This window comes from Callorhinchus milii, unplaced genomic scaffold (assembly GCF_018977255.1).
Source record: "Callorhinchus milii isolate IMCB2004 unplaced genomic scaffold, IMCB_Cmil_1.0 Scaffold3, whole genome shotgun sequence".
NCBI lineage: Eukaryota > Metazoa > Chordata > Chondrichthyes > Chimaeriformes > Callorhinchidae > Callorhinchus > Callorhinchus milii.
The window spans coordinates 79,753,694-79,771,603 of NW_024704744.1; the positions used below are offsets into that span (position 1 = coordinate 79,753,694).

At 45.3% G+C, this 17,910-nt stretch overlaps 2 protein-coding genes across 8 annotated transcripts in view; one reads left to right on the plus strand and one right to left on the minus strand.

Moving 5' to 3' along the window:
• Positions 1 to 4,756, minus strand: part of macrod2 (mono-ADP ribosylhydrolase 2) — a 608,721-nt gene extending 603,965 nt beyond the window's left edge. For both annotated transcript variants that reach the window (XM_007892291.2, XM_007892290.2), the window contains exon 1: positions 4,427 to 4,756. In XM_007892291.2, coding sequence (XP_007890482.2) covers positions 4,427 to 4,451 — 25 coding nt within the window. In that variant the 5' untranslated portion in view covers positions 4,452 to 4,756. The remainder of the gene's footprint in view (positions 1 to 4,426) is intronic.
• A 1,051-nt stretch (positions 4,757 to 5,807) lies between these two features.
• The window catches only part of LOC103177913 (SEL1L2 adaptor subunit of ERAD E3 ligase), a 31,679-nt gene continuing 19,576 nt past the window's right edge, over positions 5,808 to 17,910 (plus strand). For 3 of the 6 annotated variants that reach the window (XM_007892292.2, XM_007892295.2, XM_007892297.2), the window contains exons 1-7: positions 5,808 to 5,934; positions 8,296 to 8,345; positions 8,676 to 8,862; positions 9,356 to 9,488; positions 12,473 to 12,638; positions 14,646 to 14,699; positions 17,822 to 17,881. In XM_007892292.2, the coding sequence (XP_007890483.1) occupies positions 5,859 to 5,934; positions 8,296 to 8,345; positions 8,676 to 8,862; positions 9,356 to 9,488; positions 12,473 to 12,638; positions 14,646 to 14,699; positions 17,822 to 17,881 (726 nt within the window). In that variant the 5' untranslated portion in view covers positions 5,808 to 5,858. Of the gene's footprint in view, positions 5,935 to 8,129; positions 8,159 to 8,295; positions 8,346 to 8,675; positions 8,863 to 9,355; positions 9,489 to 12,472; positions 12,639 to 14,645; positions 14,700 to 17,821; positions 17,882 to 17,910 lie in introns of those variants that run through there. The other 3 variants (XM_007892293.2, XM_007892294.2, XM_007892296.2) reach the window with 3 other exon arrangements.

Genomic DNA, 17,910 nt, shown 5'->3' on the forward strand with positions numbered 1-17,910 from the left:
AAAAGTAGCAGGAAGCTTGCCATACAGCGTTCACAAATGCACATTTTCAGATGGTTAAACTCCAGCAGTACCCAAATGCCCACTCTGGGTTATCAACCATTTGCTCCTGAAACTTGCACCTAATACTCTCTGGGATTAAGCGAGCACGATGTATGCCTTTGGGAAGAAAGAGTCCACAATCCATTCCAGACAAATGGAAATTTCCATGCATATGTGTAAGTCTCAGTAGTCTGGTTTAGATACAAGTGGAGTCCTGTGGCTTAGTGGTTAGGGCACTTGCTTCACAAGCGTGAGGACCTGGCTTCGATACCCAGGCGCAGCAAAATGTTGGGCAAGTTTCCTTACTCCACATGCCTCTGTTTAACTAGCAGTAAGTAGGAACCCGCTTGTTAGTCGATTGGTGGTTCGCTTTTCCTGGGATAATAATCCCTTCAAAAAAATAATAATAATTTGGTCACTCAATCCACGAATTGGGACACTCCTGAGCGCAATTAGGTGCCCGTTTTAGCTTCAAAATATACAGTCTATACACTTTACAGTATGCGCTTTGAGATGTCTCAAAGACACAAAAAGGCGCTATATCAAATGCAAGGATTATTATTATTATATATCAAATGCAAACATTAACAAGCACAAAAAAAAATTAATGAACCCATATGTAACCCAATTTTTAAACTTTCATTCTTCCACCTGTCAGTTTTATAAAGTCATCAAGGGATTGCCAAACCGAAAACAAATGAGAATGTAGATAATTGGAACCTCCTGGATTAAAGGTAAATCATTCTATGTCTGTATACATCATTTGCAAGGCCTGTTCTAAAAAAAAAATGATTTTGGAAGCTATAGCTAGTTATACTGAAGCAATACATGGGAAGTTTTGACCATCAAAACAGTTCACCCTTTCTGCACACTACTAGTTAGTTTCTCTCTCCTAATAAAGCTGGAATTGCAACCTCTGATGTCACAGCTTTGTTATGAAAGTAACAAACCAGTTTGTCAACTGTCAAATTAATTTGACAACATAAAATGCTAGACAACCTGCTTAATGCATTCATGCTTTATTCAAACTGGTATAATAACATGGTGAATATGCATAACACTCTCCCTTCTAAAGTTTACATTATATCGCTTAGCCTTTCCCTCATCTTGCCCCATTACTCATGCAGCATCAATCTTTGGTTGATCCATTTAGTCTTTCCTGGAAAGATTTTAACAGTCTAACAGGACTCAAATCCCCTCATCACCAGGCATGGAAACAACTTGAACATACCACATTGGGAAATATCCACCAGCAACGCATCTTTCAACTTGACTATCATCCCAGTCATTCATCGGCATGATTCACTGAAACACCACCTGCTTCAGCCAGTCAATCCACATACAAATTGAAACATCTGACTGACACTCAGCTTCATAAATAGATGGAAATAGGAACTAAATCCAAAGTATGCAGCTAGAATAAAAGGGCTACTGGGAATCCCTTTCTGCACTAACCAAGCAAGTTGTACTAACTCAAGGTTGAGAAGATTTCCCAATAAGAAGCTACAACAACACCTTTAACAATGACGAGTTCGGACACCAAGCCGGGTAAGGGGGGGGTCACAGTAGACAAAGTAGATTTTAAGACTGGATTTATAGCCAAACAGAGAGAAGGCAAGACAGAGGAATGGAGTTCCAAACGTTAGGGGGGTAGTCGCTGAAGCCTCAACCACCAATGATGACCCAGGGGAGTAGCAAGAGGTCCAAGTTAACAGAACAAGTGAGAAAAGCAGTGGGAGAGATGATCACAGAGATAGGGAGGTGTTTGGGAGAAAAGGAATTTATAGGTGAAGATAAGCACATTGGGAGACAGCAGAACTGGGCAAAGACTGGGGTGATTGACATGCAGTGTTTGGTGTGGTGAGCCAAAGGTGATGTAGTTTTAGAATAACTGGAGGCTAAGCCTCTCCCCCCCACTGTTTCTATTTGCTATCAAGATGGAATTCCAAACCCTTTTTTGAGATGAGAAACAGGGTTGAAAATACTGAAGCTGATTTTAAAGAGCCTTACAACCAATTGGAAAAGGAGATCTTCTTTGCATTGCATTGAACTGAATTCAAACCAATGCATCAGTGGCATGCTAATCTAACATGACATCCAATCCCCATTTTGACTCAAGAAGAGCATTATGATCTGGTGCATGAGGTAGGCTTTGAGAGGTAGGTAGGTTTAGGTTACTGGTTTACGTAGATTAATACAATAGAAATAATTTATGTTGAAGTAGCCTCCATATCACACTTCACAACATTGTAATACCAAACTGCAAAGCTAGTTTACAAATTCCATTTGGGTCTAGATTTACTCTTTCAAAGTGTACAGAAATTGGCAAATTGTTGAATTCAGTCTTAACTTTGAAAACAGTTTCCTTTAGCTCTTAAAACTTCAAAATTGAGACATTATTTAAGAAACTGCCAAATTCAGGATCCTCCGAAATGTGAAGAATGAAAGAAAATTAGACCGAGGTAGAATGTCTCCATCCCCAATGTCCTCCCTCCCCGAGAATTATCCTGTTTTTAATAATAATAATCCTTGCTTTTGATGTACTTCCATATCATGTCGTTGAGATAATAATACTTGCATTTGATATAGTGCCTTATCACATCTTCGAGACGTCTCAAAGGGCTTCACAGAATATATTGTAAAGTGAATTGACTGTATATTTTGTGGGCGAAACGTGGCAACCAATTGTGCACAGCAGATGTCTCAAAGCGTTTCACAGAATATATCACCCACAAAACATACAGTCGATTCACTTTACAGTATATTCTGGGGGGAGGGGGGAGTGTGGGGGGGAGGGGGGAGTGTGGGGGGGAGGGGAGTGTGGGGGGGGGGGGGGGGGGGAGGGGGGGAGGGGGGAGTGGGGGGGGAGGGGGGAGTGGGGGGGGGAGGAGTGGGGGGGGGAGTGGGGGGGGGAGGGCGGGGAGTGGGGGGGAGTGGGGGGGAGTGGGGGGAGTGTGGGGGGGGGGTGTGGGGGAGGGGGGAGTGTTGGGGTGGGGGGAGTGTTGGGGGTGGGGGGAGTGTTGGGGTGGGGGAGTGTTGGGGTGGGGGGGAGTGTGGGGTGGGGGAGTGTGGGGGAGGGGGAGTGTAGGGGGAGGGGGGAGTGTTGTGGGGGGGGGAGTGTTGGGGGGGGGGAGTGTTGGGGGGGGGGGGAGTGTTGGGGGGAGGGGGAGTGTTGGGGGAGGGGGAGTGTTGGGGGGAGGGGGGAGTGTTGGGGGGGGGAGTGTTGGGGGGGGGGAGTGTTGGGGGGGGGGAGTGTTGGGGGGGGGGAGTGTTGGGGGGGAGTGTTGGGGGGGGTGTTGGGTGTTGGGGGGGGTTGGGGGGGGGGAGTGTTGGGGGGGGGGGAGTGTTGGGGGGGGGAGTGTTGGGGGTGGGGGGAGTGTTGGGGGGGGGGGGAGTGTTGGGGGGGGGGAGTGTTGGGGGGAGGGGGAGTGTTGGGGGGAGGGGGAGTGTTGGGGGGAGGGGGAGTGTTGGGGGGGAGTGTTGGGGGGGGGGGAGTGTTGGGGGGGGGGAGTGTTGGGGGGGGGAGTGTTGGGGGAGTGTTGGGGGGGGGGAGTGTTGGGGGAGGGGGAGTGTTGGGGGGGGGGGAGTGTTGGGGGAGGGGGGAGTGTTGGGGGGAGGGGGAGTGTTGGGGGGGGGAGTGTTGGGGGGGGAGTGTTGGGGGGGAGTGTTGGGGGGAGTGTGGGGGGAGTGTTGGGGGGGGAGTGTTGGGGGGAGTGTTGGGGGGGGGAGTGTTGGGGGGGGGAGTGTTGGGGGGGAGTGTTGGGGGGGGGGAGTGTTGGGGGAGGGGGGAGTGTTGGGGGGGAGTGTTGGGGGGGGAGTGTTGGGGGGGGGGGGAGTGTTGGGGGAGGGGGAGTGTTGGGGGGGGTGTTGGGGGGGGGGGGGTGTTGGGGGGGGGGAGTGTTGGGGGGAGTGTTGGTGGGGGGGCAGGAGGTTGGGATAGAGACGTTGACATACAAATCTGTCCGCTTCCTACAAGTGCCTGAAGGCAGTCAGTGTGAAAGCGCGTCGGCGAACCTGTGTCCCCCCATTGTCTCCTGTGACGGGGATGGATTTCAAGGCCTAGTCTCGCCTCCTGTGGCTCGGAATAACGGGCAGTCTCCACTCCAGACAGCGGCCACGGCCGAGGGGAGCCGAGCCGAGCCGAGCCGGGGCGGGGCAGCCTGTCCGGTGAGCTGCAAAGCGTGGCCTCGGCGGTACCTCCCGTCGCCGAAGGTGTGGGACCGCCCTCCCACCCACTCCCATCCCCCTGACAGTGGGGCGGGTGGCTCACACGGAGGCAGACGAGAGAGGAGCAGCCCACGCGCCTTTGAAGCCGCTGCCCACCCGCCCGCCCGCCCGCTGCCCGCCCGCCCGCCGCCCGCCCGCCGCGCAAAACAAAAACACGCACCTGTGGATTTCTTTTCTTTCGGCATCTCCGGAGCGTTTGTTGTTGAACTGAACTGTGCCGAGCGCCCGCCTCTCCCTCTCTCACTCTCTCTCTCTCTCTCACACACCCGCAGCGGTTCCTGTCAAAGTGTCAGCCCTCCGCCTCCTCACACAGCTCCAAACCCAGACACTCCGCCTGCGCTCTCTCTCTCTCTCTCTCTGTCGCTCTCTCTCTTTCTCTGTCGCGCTCTCTCTCTCTAACCAGCGGCTGCCGCTCAACCCAACTTGATAGCGCGAGAGAAAAGGAGAGGTGGGCGGGTGGGACCGAAGCCCCGCCCACACCGCCGCCACCGCCACCACCACCTGACGCTTCTGCGACGCTCTCCTGGCTTGCGATTGGCCGGGCCGCCTGTCCGTCGCTCGCTCGCGGCCGGGCACGTGTGCTGGAAGGGGGGCGGGGCCTCGCGCGAGCGGCGCCCGAGCGACGGTTATTTTTTTTTTCCCGGGCGGAGTGGGGAGGGGAGAGAGCAAAAAAAAAAGTTTGGCGGTGCCGGACGCCGCCGCCTTTGCTCCCGCAAGTTTTATTTCGGGGGCCACCGGCGGCCCGAATGCAACATCCCCCCCCCCTCCACCAAAAAAAAACCCCGAGCCTCACACCACCTTTCCCGTGCAACAACATTTTTCTCCCGGTTTTATTTTTCCGTCTCGCGAACAACCTGGGCAGTGAGTTCTACCGGGAAAACGAGGAGAGAGGCACGAACCTAAACCGAGCGCGTGCGTGCGTGCGCGTGTGTGTCTGTGTGTGTCTGTGCTTCAATAACATCTACAGTATTTATTGATGCGCTGCGACCGAACGTGGTGCAGTTCTTGTGTTATCTGGTCCACGCTTTCTCTCCAGCGCTCTCCCCTCACCCGGTGCTGAGCTCCTCACCGACCGACCCCCCACCCCCCCAAACACCAAATTGTTTCCGGGGCAAAGTGGACGCAGGCGGGAGCGGGGTTGGCAAGACGCAGGGCTGTCAGAAATTCTAATTAAAATACGTCTGTAGCCCCAAGTCGACCGAAAGCCGAAAGTAGCCCAATACTTGCGCGCTGCTGACTGAGCGCCCGATTGAGAGGTTATTGGTGCTTTTTTTTTTTTTGGAAAGCGCGCAAAGGGTCTTCCGAGGAAAACAAAAAAAAAGTTTTGCAGGTTTACATTCAATTGAATGTTTCCCCCCCCCCAAAAAAAAATATCAGGCAACCCGCCCCATGTGCACCAAACCAAACCCGCCCGGTTGGGGCGTGAACCCGCCCAATCTGGCAACGCTGATGGTGACACGCCGGTCCCGCGCACGTGGGTGGCCGCGAGCTCTGATTGGTTCGGTTGAGCGCAGCGGTCGCCTGGCAACGGCGCACGCGGGTGTTTTGAAGCGGCCGAGGGGGCGGCGGGGAGCGAGCGGCGGCTAACGGCTATGGCACGAGGGCAGCTCGCGGTTGTCCCGGTTCTCCTCGCTATGGCGTTGCTCTTGCTGCAGCCTTTGGCGGCAAGTAGGTGTTTCTTCTCCCCCCCCCTCAACCCCTCTCAGTTGAAACTGCTCCTCATCCTTCTCGTGTCTGGGGATACGGTGTACCGTTTGGGACACCACATGTCCCGCTCCCTCCCTCCCTCCCTCCCTTCCCATTTTCAGGTCTCTGTTGGAAGACCTTTCTTTTCCGACCGCGCCTTTGGTCACCTTTCTTCCCCTCTCCCACCCCGGCTCGGTCCCGGGATCCGTGACTGTGAAGCGCTCTGAGATGCCGTCCGGCGTTGGAGGGCGCTGTATAAATCCAAGTTGTTGTTGTTGTTGATGATGGTGGAAGGCGAACTCGATGGACCGAACACATTCTTATGTTCTTCACCCTCTCTCGCTCTCCCTCTCTCTCCTCTGCCCTTTGAACGAACGCCCAACGTTTACCCAGTTGGCGGATCGCTTTCCAGGACTGAAAGGGGGCTGTGTAATAATAAAACAATAGTCCTTGCATTTCATATAGCGCCATATCACAGCTTCGAGACGTCTCAAAGCGCTTCACAGAACATACTGTAATAATAATAATAATCCTTGCATTTGATATAGCGCTTTTCACGTCGGGAGGACGTCCCAAAGCGCTTCACAGAACACACTGTAAAGTGAATTGACTATATTTGCGGGCGAACGCGGCAGCCAATTGCGCACAGCAATGTCCCACAAACAGTTGTGGATTGAAAATGACCAATTTATTATTGTTTTTGGTTTTGGAGGGATTATTATTAGGCTCTGTGTGGAGTAAGGAAACTTGCCCAAAGTTTCGCCCTCTGCCTGGAATTGAACTCAGATCTCTCGCTTACAAAGCGAGTGCTCTAACCATTGAGCTACAGGACTCCGATTATTGCACATCCATTACTGTTACTTTCATAGTAGAAAATATATATTTTTACATATGTGATAATGACTAGTTAGCTCTACAATATACTCATTAAACAATGCATATCTCACAAAAGATTATCTGAATAAGGATAATGAATAAAGTGTAGTGAGTGTATATTTTGGTGGGGGGGGTGAAACGAGGCAGCCAATTGCGCACAGCGGTGTCCCACAAATAGCCTTGACTGAGCAAATTATCGAGAGAGAGTAGATGCGAGGATTATTATTAGCGCCCATTTAATTCACTTCATGGCTGTTTGTAGGATTTTGTTCGGCAGGTGACAGCCTGGCTCAGTTGTGCCTTGAGTCGTCTCGAAGACATAAGGCTCTGTGTCAAATGCAGATTATTATATTATAATCAATCTTGTGATATTGAGCTAAGATGTCATTGATTCTCTCTCTTAAACTCCAAACATCTATCCAACTTCCTCTTAAATATACCAGAATTGGATAGTGCAGAAAGTGATTTTGTTTCATATAGGAGCAAAACAAGGTAGCATTCCTCTCAAAGCCAATTAAAATGAATTAGTTACTAAATCTTTAATCAGTAGCATTTATCCAGCTTTCAAAACCCTTTTTTATGTACAGAATGAAAGTTTTTCTTCTGATCTACTTGAATGAGTTGTCCATAATCTTTTCTACACGTTAATCAGCAAACTTTGTTATTGTAGTCAATTTTTCCTTTGCATTTATAATAAACATTTTATAGAAATGTATTCTACACTTTGTAATGTGCTACCAATTTAACTTTTTACTTAAATGTTCTGCTTCTGGCTTAAAGTGAATTGCACTTTACCATTTAAACATCTTACAGCTACAGGAATCCTGTAGCTTAGCGGCTAGAGCACTTGCCTCGCAAGAGAGAGGACCTGGGTTTGATTCTCAGGCTGAGCAAAACGTTGAGCAAGTCTCCTTACTCCATCACCTGTTTACCTAGAAGTAAGTAGGAACCCAGTTGTTAGTCGATTGGCAGATCGTTTTTCCGGGGTAATAATTGCTTCAAAAATAAATAATAAATTGGTCACTTCAATCCATGACTGTTTGTGAGACACTGCTGTGCGCAATTTGCTGCCACGTTTCGCCCACAAAATATACAGTCAATTCACTTTACAGTATATTCTGTGAAGCGCTTTGGGACATTTTGAAGACGTGATAAGACGCTATATTAATTGCAAGGATTATTATCATTATAACTTGGTGCAATGGACCATCCCCTCTTTCCCTGGAGAGACACATCCTGCTTACCTAATTCTTGAAAGTATTAGGCGCAGGTTGGCAGGAGCCAAGCACTTTGAGACATCTCGAAAATGTGATAAGGTGCTATATCAAATGTAAGTATTACTATTGTACTCCATACCTCAATCAAAAATATAACAAAAGGTTACTGGAGTGCATTCTGTAGCAAACCAATAGCTATAACAAGATTCTTTTTAAACAATATATTTTAAAAATGCTATATTGTTCACAGGAACAGACAACAGTTTTGCAAAAAGGAAAACCTCCCAGACCAAAAAAGAGGTGAGATATACAACAACAAGATTACATTTGTATAGCACCTTTCACGTCAGGAGGATGTTCATATTATTGTTAAATACTAAACAAATATTTATTTATTCTGTTGAGAAAGTTAGCAAAGACAATACTATTGTGTGTTAAAAAGCCTTTTAAGACTCACTTAAATGAGGAATAATCAATTGAACATGCTATGATGGGTCTGCATCGTATTTGTGGAACCGTAATCAAAAGTGGAGGAGAGGAAAAAATTCCATCGAAGCAAAATAATCAATTGAATGTACGAAAATGGTGTTGTTAATTTTAGAATTAATTTGAAATAATTTTATATTACAGCTGGTGGAAGACGGAAATAGTAAAATGGCACGAGAGGTCGTGGAAAGAACTCCTATTAGAAGTAGTTCAAAAGAAAGCAATTCAGTATCATCTCAGAAAGGACGCCCTTCACCCAATCCAAAAGAGGACAACAGTAATGATAAAAAATTACAAGAAATAAATAATGTTTCAAATCAGAATTCACAAGGTAAAAAGATTAGAGCAGTGGAAGGTTTACAAACACTTTATTTCATATTTTTGAACATAGACACTACCCAACCAACACTAAGCATCTCAACCACAACATCTTGCATTTATATAATGTCTCAGAGTGCTGAATGTTTCCTCATCCAGTCATCAATCCATAGAAGGTATAATGTAGAGACCTTGAATAGCTTTAGGGCTTCTGGCAATGCTGTTTTCCAACTAGACACTTTAAAGGAATTAAAACATTTGACCTTATAACCAAGAGCAAGAATAAAATCATACAGTACATGACTACTTTGTTGAAGCACTTCATGTGTTTAAAATTAATTTAATATTTGTTCATAACAAGTGGCAGAACATATTGTAGCTATATTTAGAATATTTTTCAGCCACTGTCAAACATTACCAATAGTTTACTAAATCTATAAATCGTGCCATTCGTTAGTTCAAAACCAGAAATAAAATAATGTTTTGAGCATTTTGTTTAATATTAGGCATCTATGGTTTGTTGACAATGACAGATGAGCAAGAAGCATTGAGAAAGAAACAAGTGCAAGAAATAGAGGAATTGTATCGGAATGGAAGCAAAATCCTGAAACGATCTAGAGATAAGAATCTTAGAAAGGAGTGAGTAAAAATATATACATTTGGTGGTTGGAGTGATCTTTGTTCTTACCAATATGTCATTGCTGCAGATTATAAATGTTTTTGTAATATTGATTAGTATCACATGAGATATATATATGGTAACGTAAATGTTGATTGTAACATTTGGCATAGCGTCTTACTTATCACACCGTCAAGGTATCTCAAAGCGCTTCACAAGAAATACTATAAAGTGCAATGACGATGAGTGAATGTTTTAAGCACTAAGAAACAGCTATTAAGTAGATGACCAATTCTATTTGGAAGTTTGTTAGCCAGAACACCAGAAGAAACTCTATTCTCTTCTTCAATAGTGCCATGAAATCTATAGCATTCACCTAAATAGGCAGATCAGACCTCAGTTTAATATCTCATCCAAAGGACGGTACAACAACAACAACATTGCATTTATAGAGCGCCTTTCACGTCGGGAGGACGTCCCAAGGCGCTGGACAGTTGGGTCAGGACCCGAGCAGGGGGGAAATGGTCAGGGTGAGGGAAGGGAGGGAGCGAGGAGGGGGTAGAGAGTCGAGAGGGGAGCTGAAGGCACGGTTGAAGAGAAAGGTCTTGAGACCGGCCTTGAAGGAGGAAAGGGAGGAGGCGGCGAAGGCACTGGGGGATGGAGTTCCAGAGCCTCGGGGCTGAGAGGCTGAAAGCCTGGCCACCAATGTTAGAGCGGAGGATGTGGAGCAGACCGGAGCCAGAGGAATGGAGGGTACGGGCAGGTAGGTAGGGGGATAGTAGGTCGGAGAGGTAGGAGGGTGCAAGGCCGTGCGTGGCCTTGTAGGTGAGGATGAGGATCTTGAATTCGATCTTCTGGGGGATGGGGAGCCAGTGGAGGTGAGCGAGGGTGGGAGCGATGTGGTCGTGATGCTTTTTTTTGTGAAGCAAACCTTTGAAAATACAGCACTGGGCTCGAGTGCCAGCCTATTTTATGAGCTCGAAGTCTCAAAGTGTGGTTTGAACCCTTCTGATTCAAAGACTGACACCCCTGGCACAGGTGAAAGCTCCTCTGTTGCTGCGCTAACAAACTTCCCTAACTCTGATTTCAGAAATCCAAACCAGCACGGGGTGGGGGGGTGGTGGTAGGGGAGGGATTGTGGCTCCTGTGAACTGCAGATCTAGATTTATCCTGTCCAGTAATCAAATTTCTTCCCCGCTAACAATAATGGCTTGCATGTGTATGTTACTTAAAACCATCCTGGGTAACATGAAGGATGCTTTGCTGGTGGACCACCTCATAGATTTACTAGTCTAATAGTTATGTAAAATTTCCATTGTACAGACAATCCCTTGTTTCCACTCATCTTTCAATGGAGAGATCCAATTATATGGTGTTGTAGTACAGAAGCAGTTGCGATACTGCCAATGCATTGAGTGAGATTCTTGCAATGCTAAATAATACATTTTTGTTCAGATAACTTATTAATCTTCAGAGGCTTGTTCCTCCTATAGATCTGTTGTTTATCAAGGCTATCAAGTGCACACCTTGGAGGTGCTATGTGTTGTGACCATTGGTGAAGACAGAATCAGGCTCAGTGACAACACTCCCGCTGGTAGATAGCCTGCCAAGATTCATTGACAAGGCTTACACATTGATAATAATCACTTGGCTGAAGTATTGTATGGTAACTACTTTTGGTGGTGTCATACCTTAATAAAACAAAAAAAGGAAGCAATAATGATCCTTGCATTTGATACAGTGTCTCTAAGGTAGAAAAACACTTCATAGGGAATTACTGTCAAGTGAACTGACTATATTTGTAGGTAGAAGTGGTAGCTAACTTGTGCACAGCAAAGATTCACAAACAGCCATGAAGTAAATCACCAAGTTATCTGTAGAATTGTTGGCCTGGACACTGGAAGAAATGTCTTCTGTTTTCAAATAGTGCCTGGCAAACCTTCCTGCTGCTTCTCCAGCTGGGACCACCCTACCCGTTAGGGTTTTGGCTTGCAGGATTAACAGGAGCTGAGTGGGAAGAGTCCCTTCCCCCAGTGTTTAGTCGTCCTGCTGATGAGCCAGCCTGGCTAGACTATCATCAGCAATGAATACTGCGGACCCGGCTGGCTCAGGAACCGGAACCATCGAGCCTGCCACCGAGGGCTGGCTCAATTCCAACACTCTATTGGCAAGCATGTCACCTTGGAGCAAGTTCAACTCCAAGAATACGCCGCATTTCCCCTCCTCCCCGGGAGGATAGACTACTTACAAAACTTTCATATTAACTGACATTTTCAAAGTACAGTCTGTGCTTTCCATTGCCATTAATTGAGACTGTTTTCAAAAATGATTTCTAAAGTCTTCTGTGCAATGATTCATTCCTTTGGGTGGATGAGATGTTTTTAGTATTGGCTCATTTTCTGATTGCTATGCTGTATTTTTAGTAGGGAGCCAATTCTGCTCCAGAAGCTATGTAACAATAATGAAAAAAAATTCTCTCTAGGTGTGGTGTTGCTTCTTTTCGTTGCACTTACATAACATAGATAATAGAAGAAAACTGAAGACAGATTGATCCACAATGGAAGTTAAATGTTTTTGATGGATTTTCATTAAGACCTTTTTTTGATTCGGACTTTTCTTTAAGTTCTATTTAACTCTGAAAGCAAAGCACAAGATATGGTCTTTCGAAAACCAAGATGATGTTACAACTCATGAAGTACTCTGCATCTCTGCATACAGTTAATGTAAAGTTTATATTAATGAACTATTTAGTGACACTGAGGTTTCTTATTATGTGAGTCTTTAGTCTTCTGACAGCTTCTCTTGGGCATGCTACTGCACATTATCACATAGGTATGCTTATTTCATTAGTTAATGAGCAGTCTCCAATTAACTTTACATAAGAACAGAGAATATAATCATAGTGGTTATATAAACCATACTCTTGATATCTCAGAATATCTGACAATGCAGTTGGGTTTTAAATTGTTTTTTTTGCATCTAACTTTAATTTTCCTGTTTTAAGTAGAGGCTATAAGCTCCTGATTAAAGCTGCTGACATGGGAAGCACTAAAGCCATGGAGAGAATAGCCTATGCCTTGTTGTTCGGTGACCAGCTGCCTCAGAATGTCACAGCAGCTAAAGATCTCTTTGAAGCCCTGGCAGAAAATGGTTCACACAAAGCCCAAACTGTGAGCTGTTTGATAGTAGATTTAAGTAATGTGATATCTATTAATTGGCCATTTGTTTTGTTTTTAGCCAGAAAGTTAAATGCATTAGAAAAGTCTATTATTTTGTTGAATAAGTTAGTATTCATGATGTCTGGGAATGCAAGGTTGGATGCTCAAGATTCAAGAAAAAGGCTACAGTGTTTAAACTAATAGTTTTCAAGAATATTAAGCTTTAAGGAAGTTGGATTCAATTAGATTTGGCACATTTTCTAACTTTTCCATATGTTAAAAAAAGTGCACAGTAATACTTGGCATCAAATTGTTAGGTGGCATGCAAGGGAACCGTAGGTTAATTCATCCTCTCTTTCCTCCAAATGGAGAGGAATCTCTTCAACAACATCAACAACAACTTGGATTTATATAGCGCCCTCCATGCCAGACGGCGTCTCAGAGCGATTCACAATAACGGATCCTGGGGCAGAGCCAGGAGGAGGGGGAAGAAGTTGACCAAAGGCACAGTCGAAAAGAAAGGTCTTTAGTCGAGACCTGAAAGTAGGAAGAGAGGGGGCGAGGCGAAGGGAGTGAGGAAGGGAGTTCCAGAGCCTCGGGGTGTAGTGGCTGAAGGCACGGCCGCTGATGGTGAAGCGGAGGATTCGGGGGACAAGGAGGAGGCCAGACCCGGTGGAGCGAAGGCAACGGGCACTGTTGTGAGGAGAGAGGAGGTCAGAGAGGTGCAGAGGAGTGCAGGGATTTGAAAATAAGAGTAAGTATCTTGAAATCGATCCTCTCTGGGACAGGCAGCCAGTGCAGTCTGGCAAGGACTGGGGTAATCGGGGAGTGGAGTTTGGTGCAGGTAAGAATGCAGGTGGCAGAATTCTGTATGACCTGGATTTTATGAATGGTAGTGGAGGAGAGACCGGCGAGGAGGGCATTTGAATAATCCAGCCAAGAGGTGACAAAGGCATGAACCAGGGTTTCGGCAGCTTTTGGAGTGAGATATTGGTGGAGACAGGCGATGCGTCAGAGGGGGACGAAAGCGGTGCTGGTGAGGGACCGGATGTGGGGGAGGAAGAATAATTTGGGGTCGAACCTGACGCCTAGGTTGCGTACAGGTTCGGAGAGCTTTAGGGGCAGATCGGGTAGGTGGAGAAGGTGAGAACCGTGCAATTGAAGACGTTGACGAGAGCCAAAGAGTATGGCTTCCGTCTTGTCAACATTTAGCTGAAGGAAATTTGCGCTCATCCAGCTCCTGATGTCTGACCGGCAGGCTGACAGAACATCAGCGGACTGGGGGTCGCAAAGTGAGGTGGAAAAATGGAGTTGGGTGTCATCCGCATACATGTGGAAGTGTGGCCCATGTCTGCGGATGACATCCCCAAGAGGGAGCACATAGATTAGGAAGAGGAGGGGGCCAACGATGGATCTTTGGGGTACCCCGCAGGTAACTGAGTGAGAGCGGAAGGAACAGCCATTTGTGGAGATGTCCTGCTGGCAGTTTGTGAAGTAGGACTCAAAGTGGTCCCACTGAGGTGGATGACAGAGGAAAGGCAGTGGTGGAGGATGGTGTGATCGACTGTGTTGAAAGCGGCAGCGAGGTCCAGGAGGACAAAGAGACAGAGGCAGATAGAGAGGATGTCGTTTTTTCATCTCTGCTCAACACCATTCTCCAGATGTCCTGGCTAAGAACGGATACTCACTGCATGGAAAACTACATACTATGTGATTATTTCACGCTACAGTGCATTGGTAGCCCAGCCTACAATACTACTGAATATAATTTGTATGGTGAGAAAAGCTGGAGATATCTGACGAATATCAAAATAAATATTGCAATGATGGCTGTGCAGGTAAAACTGTTATGAATGTAGCCTAATTCTAATCTACAATTTTGTTTTAAAAAAGGGTTTATGTCTTCTCAAGTTGACATTATGGGACATTCAGTTTCCTTAAGAACGCTATAAATAAATGAATGTGTATAAACTGAGTTTTGTTTGAACGTTTTGATGGTGTTCTTTGGAATTTTGTTAGGCATTAGGATTCATGTATGCCACTGGTATTGGCGTAGATCCTAATCAACCTAAGGTAAGAACATGTAGGGTAATAAACTTAGATGAAAGCATAGTAGGAACTATCAATGACTTTAATAAGAATATGCTTTGATTGCAATATGAGACTTGCTGAATATTATAAACATTTTGCAAGCACAATGCATGATTTAGCCCAGTGATGATCCAATCTAAACAGATGTTGACATTTTAAAAAATTGTTTGATCCCACATTATTTTCTAGAATATAGAGATTTGTTCTGGCAAGAAACATTTTTGTTTTGAACACCAACAACCTTTGTTCTGATACGAATAACTATCAAGGGACTAGGGGTCGCAAAGTGAAGTGGAAAAATAAAGTTGGGTTTCGTCCGCATACATGTGGAAGTGTACCCCGTGTCTGCGGATGACATCCCTAAGAGGGAGCATATAGATTAGGAAGAGGAGAGGGCCAAAGATGGATCTTCCTAGGTTCAAGGATTTAAAACTCACCTTAAAGTGTGAATAAGAAGCACCAAAGGTGTCAGGGGATGTCATATTTAAGTGACCTTGGATCATACTGGACGTGAATTTAAAAGTTTGCCAGTTATGTGCTATATAGTTTGGTCTATAATCCTATAGTCTTCCCACCTGTATTCCGTTTCTGATAGTTTTAAGTTCTTTTTTTCCAACTTTTGGGACCCTCCCATACCTCACCATTATTAACTTATGAACCATGTGTTGGCAATCTTACCTTCCACAGTGGATATTACAGCTTAACCTTTCTCATCTACACAAACACATACTCCAAGCCTTCCAGCAAAGATTTCTGGATATTTTTTCCTCCCTAACACTCCAGTAACTCCATACTGTGTTTACTGATCTCAGCCAAGTGTGTGATTCAAACCTAGGATTGTCTGGTGGTAATCTTGTGTTGTATCAAGTGGTACTTTAGACTACTCAGCCTTTGGGATAGTAGTGTCTTTCTTGTATCACACGAACACTGATGTATTTAATCATACCACAGTCCAGAAGCTGAGAATGATCAGTTCAAGCATAATCGCTTCTTTGTCTTTATAAATGGAAAGCCTAAACAAATATTTGTGTGAAGAAAAAAGTTGTATGATACCTTAAAAGAAGCTTTCACACTTAACTGGGTAGAGATGGATTTATTATTATTTTATGTGTACATAAATTAATAATAAATAACAGTAGGGCTTTGAATATGGCAGTAACAAGATAAATCATGAAGTTCTTCATATAATTTTTTTTGAAAATTGGATGAGCTAGAAAAATGTCTCGGAATCTATGAATAATAAATGATTGCAAGAGATGCTCATATAGTTTTGTTTTATCCTCAACAATACGTCACAAGGTGAATATTAAATCCGTTACTTTTCATAACTTCACCCTTTAAATATCACCAGCAGGTCGCCATTAATTGATTAAAATTGATTGGTACATTAGCAACAGAATATTAAGTATCTCAAAGAAAAATTATTCCTCCAAAGACTAATAAAGCTTTTGATACTTGCTAAAGATTTCCCTAAACTCTACCCGACATCAGAAATGCTTGCTTAAAATCAGTGGTTTCCCCTCAACTCAAAGTACATTTCTAAAATCAATACAGACTAAATCCAGTATTACAATCTATTCAGAATAGTAAAACTGTAAACAATATATTCTTTATTGCTATTCTACACTGATCTCAAACAAATTCATATCCATGGCATGTCTGCTGTTAAAATTAAATAAAATGATCAAATAAAATTGGTCACTCACTTCATAATAGTTTGTGAGATATTGTGGGATACTGCTGTGCGTAAATTGACTGCTGTGTTTGCCTACAAAATACACACTCACTACACTTTATATGTCCTGTGAAGCACTTTGAGATGTTCTTCGTACATAAAGGTGCTACATCGAATGTAAGGGTTATTATTATTATACAATCTGCTGCTAACTTCCAACTACTACCCCCTCCCCATCTCCCCCTCACAATCTGGCCCCTACCCACCCCTCCCTTCACACCTTCAAACCTGTCTTCCCCTCCTCTCTCATCCAGACGAAACCCACCACCTGCTCTCTCGGACCCATTCCAATCACTCTCCTTATCTGCCAGTTCTACCTCCTTGCCCCTCTACCCATAGACCTCATCACCCTCTCCTTGTCCACTGGCATCATTCTCACCCCCTTAAAAATAGCTGTCATCTCACCCCATCTTAAAAAAAATCCTTCCCTGTTCTCAAATTACAGCCCCATCTCCAGCTTCTCTTTCCTTTCCAAAGTCCTTGAACAAGTTGTTGCTTCCCAGCTTTGTTCCTTCCTCTCCTGCCACCCCCTATACAACCCCTCCCCCCCCATCGGGTTTCCGTGCTGCCCACAGCACAGAAACAACCCTGGTCAAAGGGACGAATGACATTCTGTCCATCTATGACCAGGGCTCCTTCTGTTTTCTCATCCTCCTTGATCTCTCTGTTGCCTTTGATACCATTGACCACTCTATCCTCCTCCATTGCCTTACCTCAACCTTCATAGTTCTGTCCTTGAGTGGTTCAGATCCTACCTCTCACACCACTTTGTCTCCACAAATGGCTTCTCCTCCAGCCCCTGCACAGTCTTGTGCGGCATACCTCAGGGATCTGTCCTTGGTCCTCTTCTCTAACTTGTACATGCTCCCTTTTGGTGACTTAATCCGTAGAAGTGGGGTCACGTGTATGGGGATGACACACAACTCTATTTCTCTGCCTCCACCCTCGACTTCAGGACCACTGCTGTTCTGACAGAATATCTATTAGACATCAAGTCCTGGGAGAGAGCTAACTTTCTACAGTTGAACGTCAACAAGACCAGGGCACTCCTGATTGGCTCCCGACAGCGCCTCCACACCTCAGAGATGCACAGTCCACCTCTCTGAGCCAGTCCGGAACCTCAACTGTCCTTTCTACCCCACATCTGTACCATGACCTGCTCTGCCTTCCCCCACCTCCTCTAAAGATTAAGATCCAAAGTTATTGGTAACTGGTAAATAACTGTGTAAAACTGCTTAGTGACACCCTAATTAAAGGGTTTCGTAGTATTGTACTGTGGAATTAAATACACAAATTTGATTATTCTAATAGCATCTGTCTTTATGAACTGATATCTGTGAACTGAGTGTAATCTCTCATTATTTTTCAGGCATTGGTATACTACACCTTTGCAGCATTGGGTGGAAATTTAGTAGCAGATATGATTTTGGTAGGTGCATTAACTGTAGAATTAGTCAT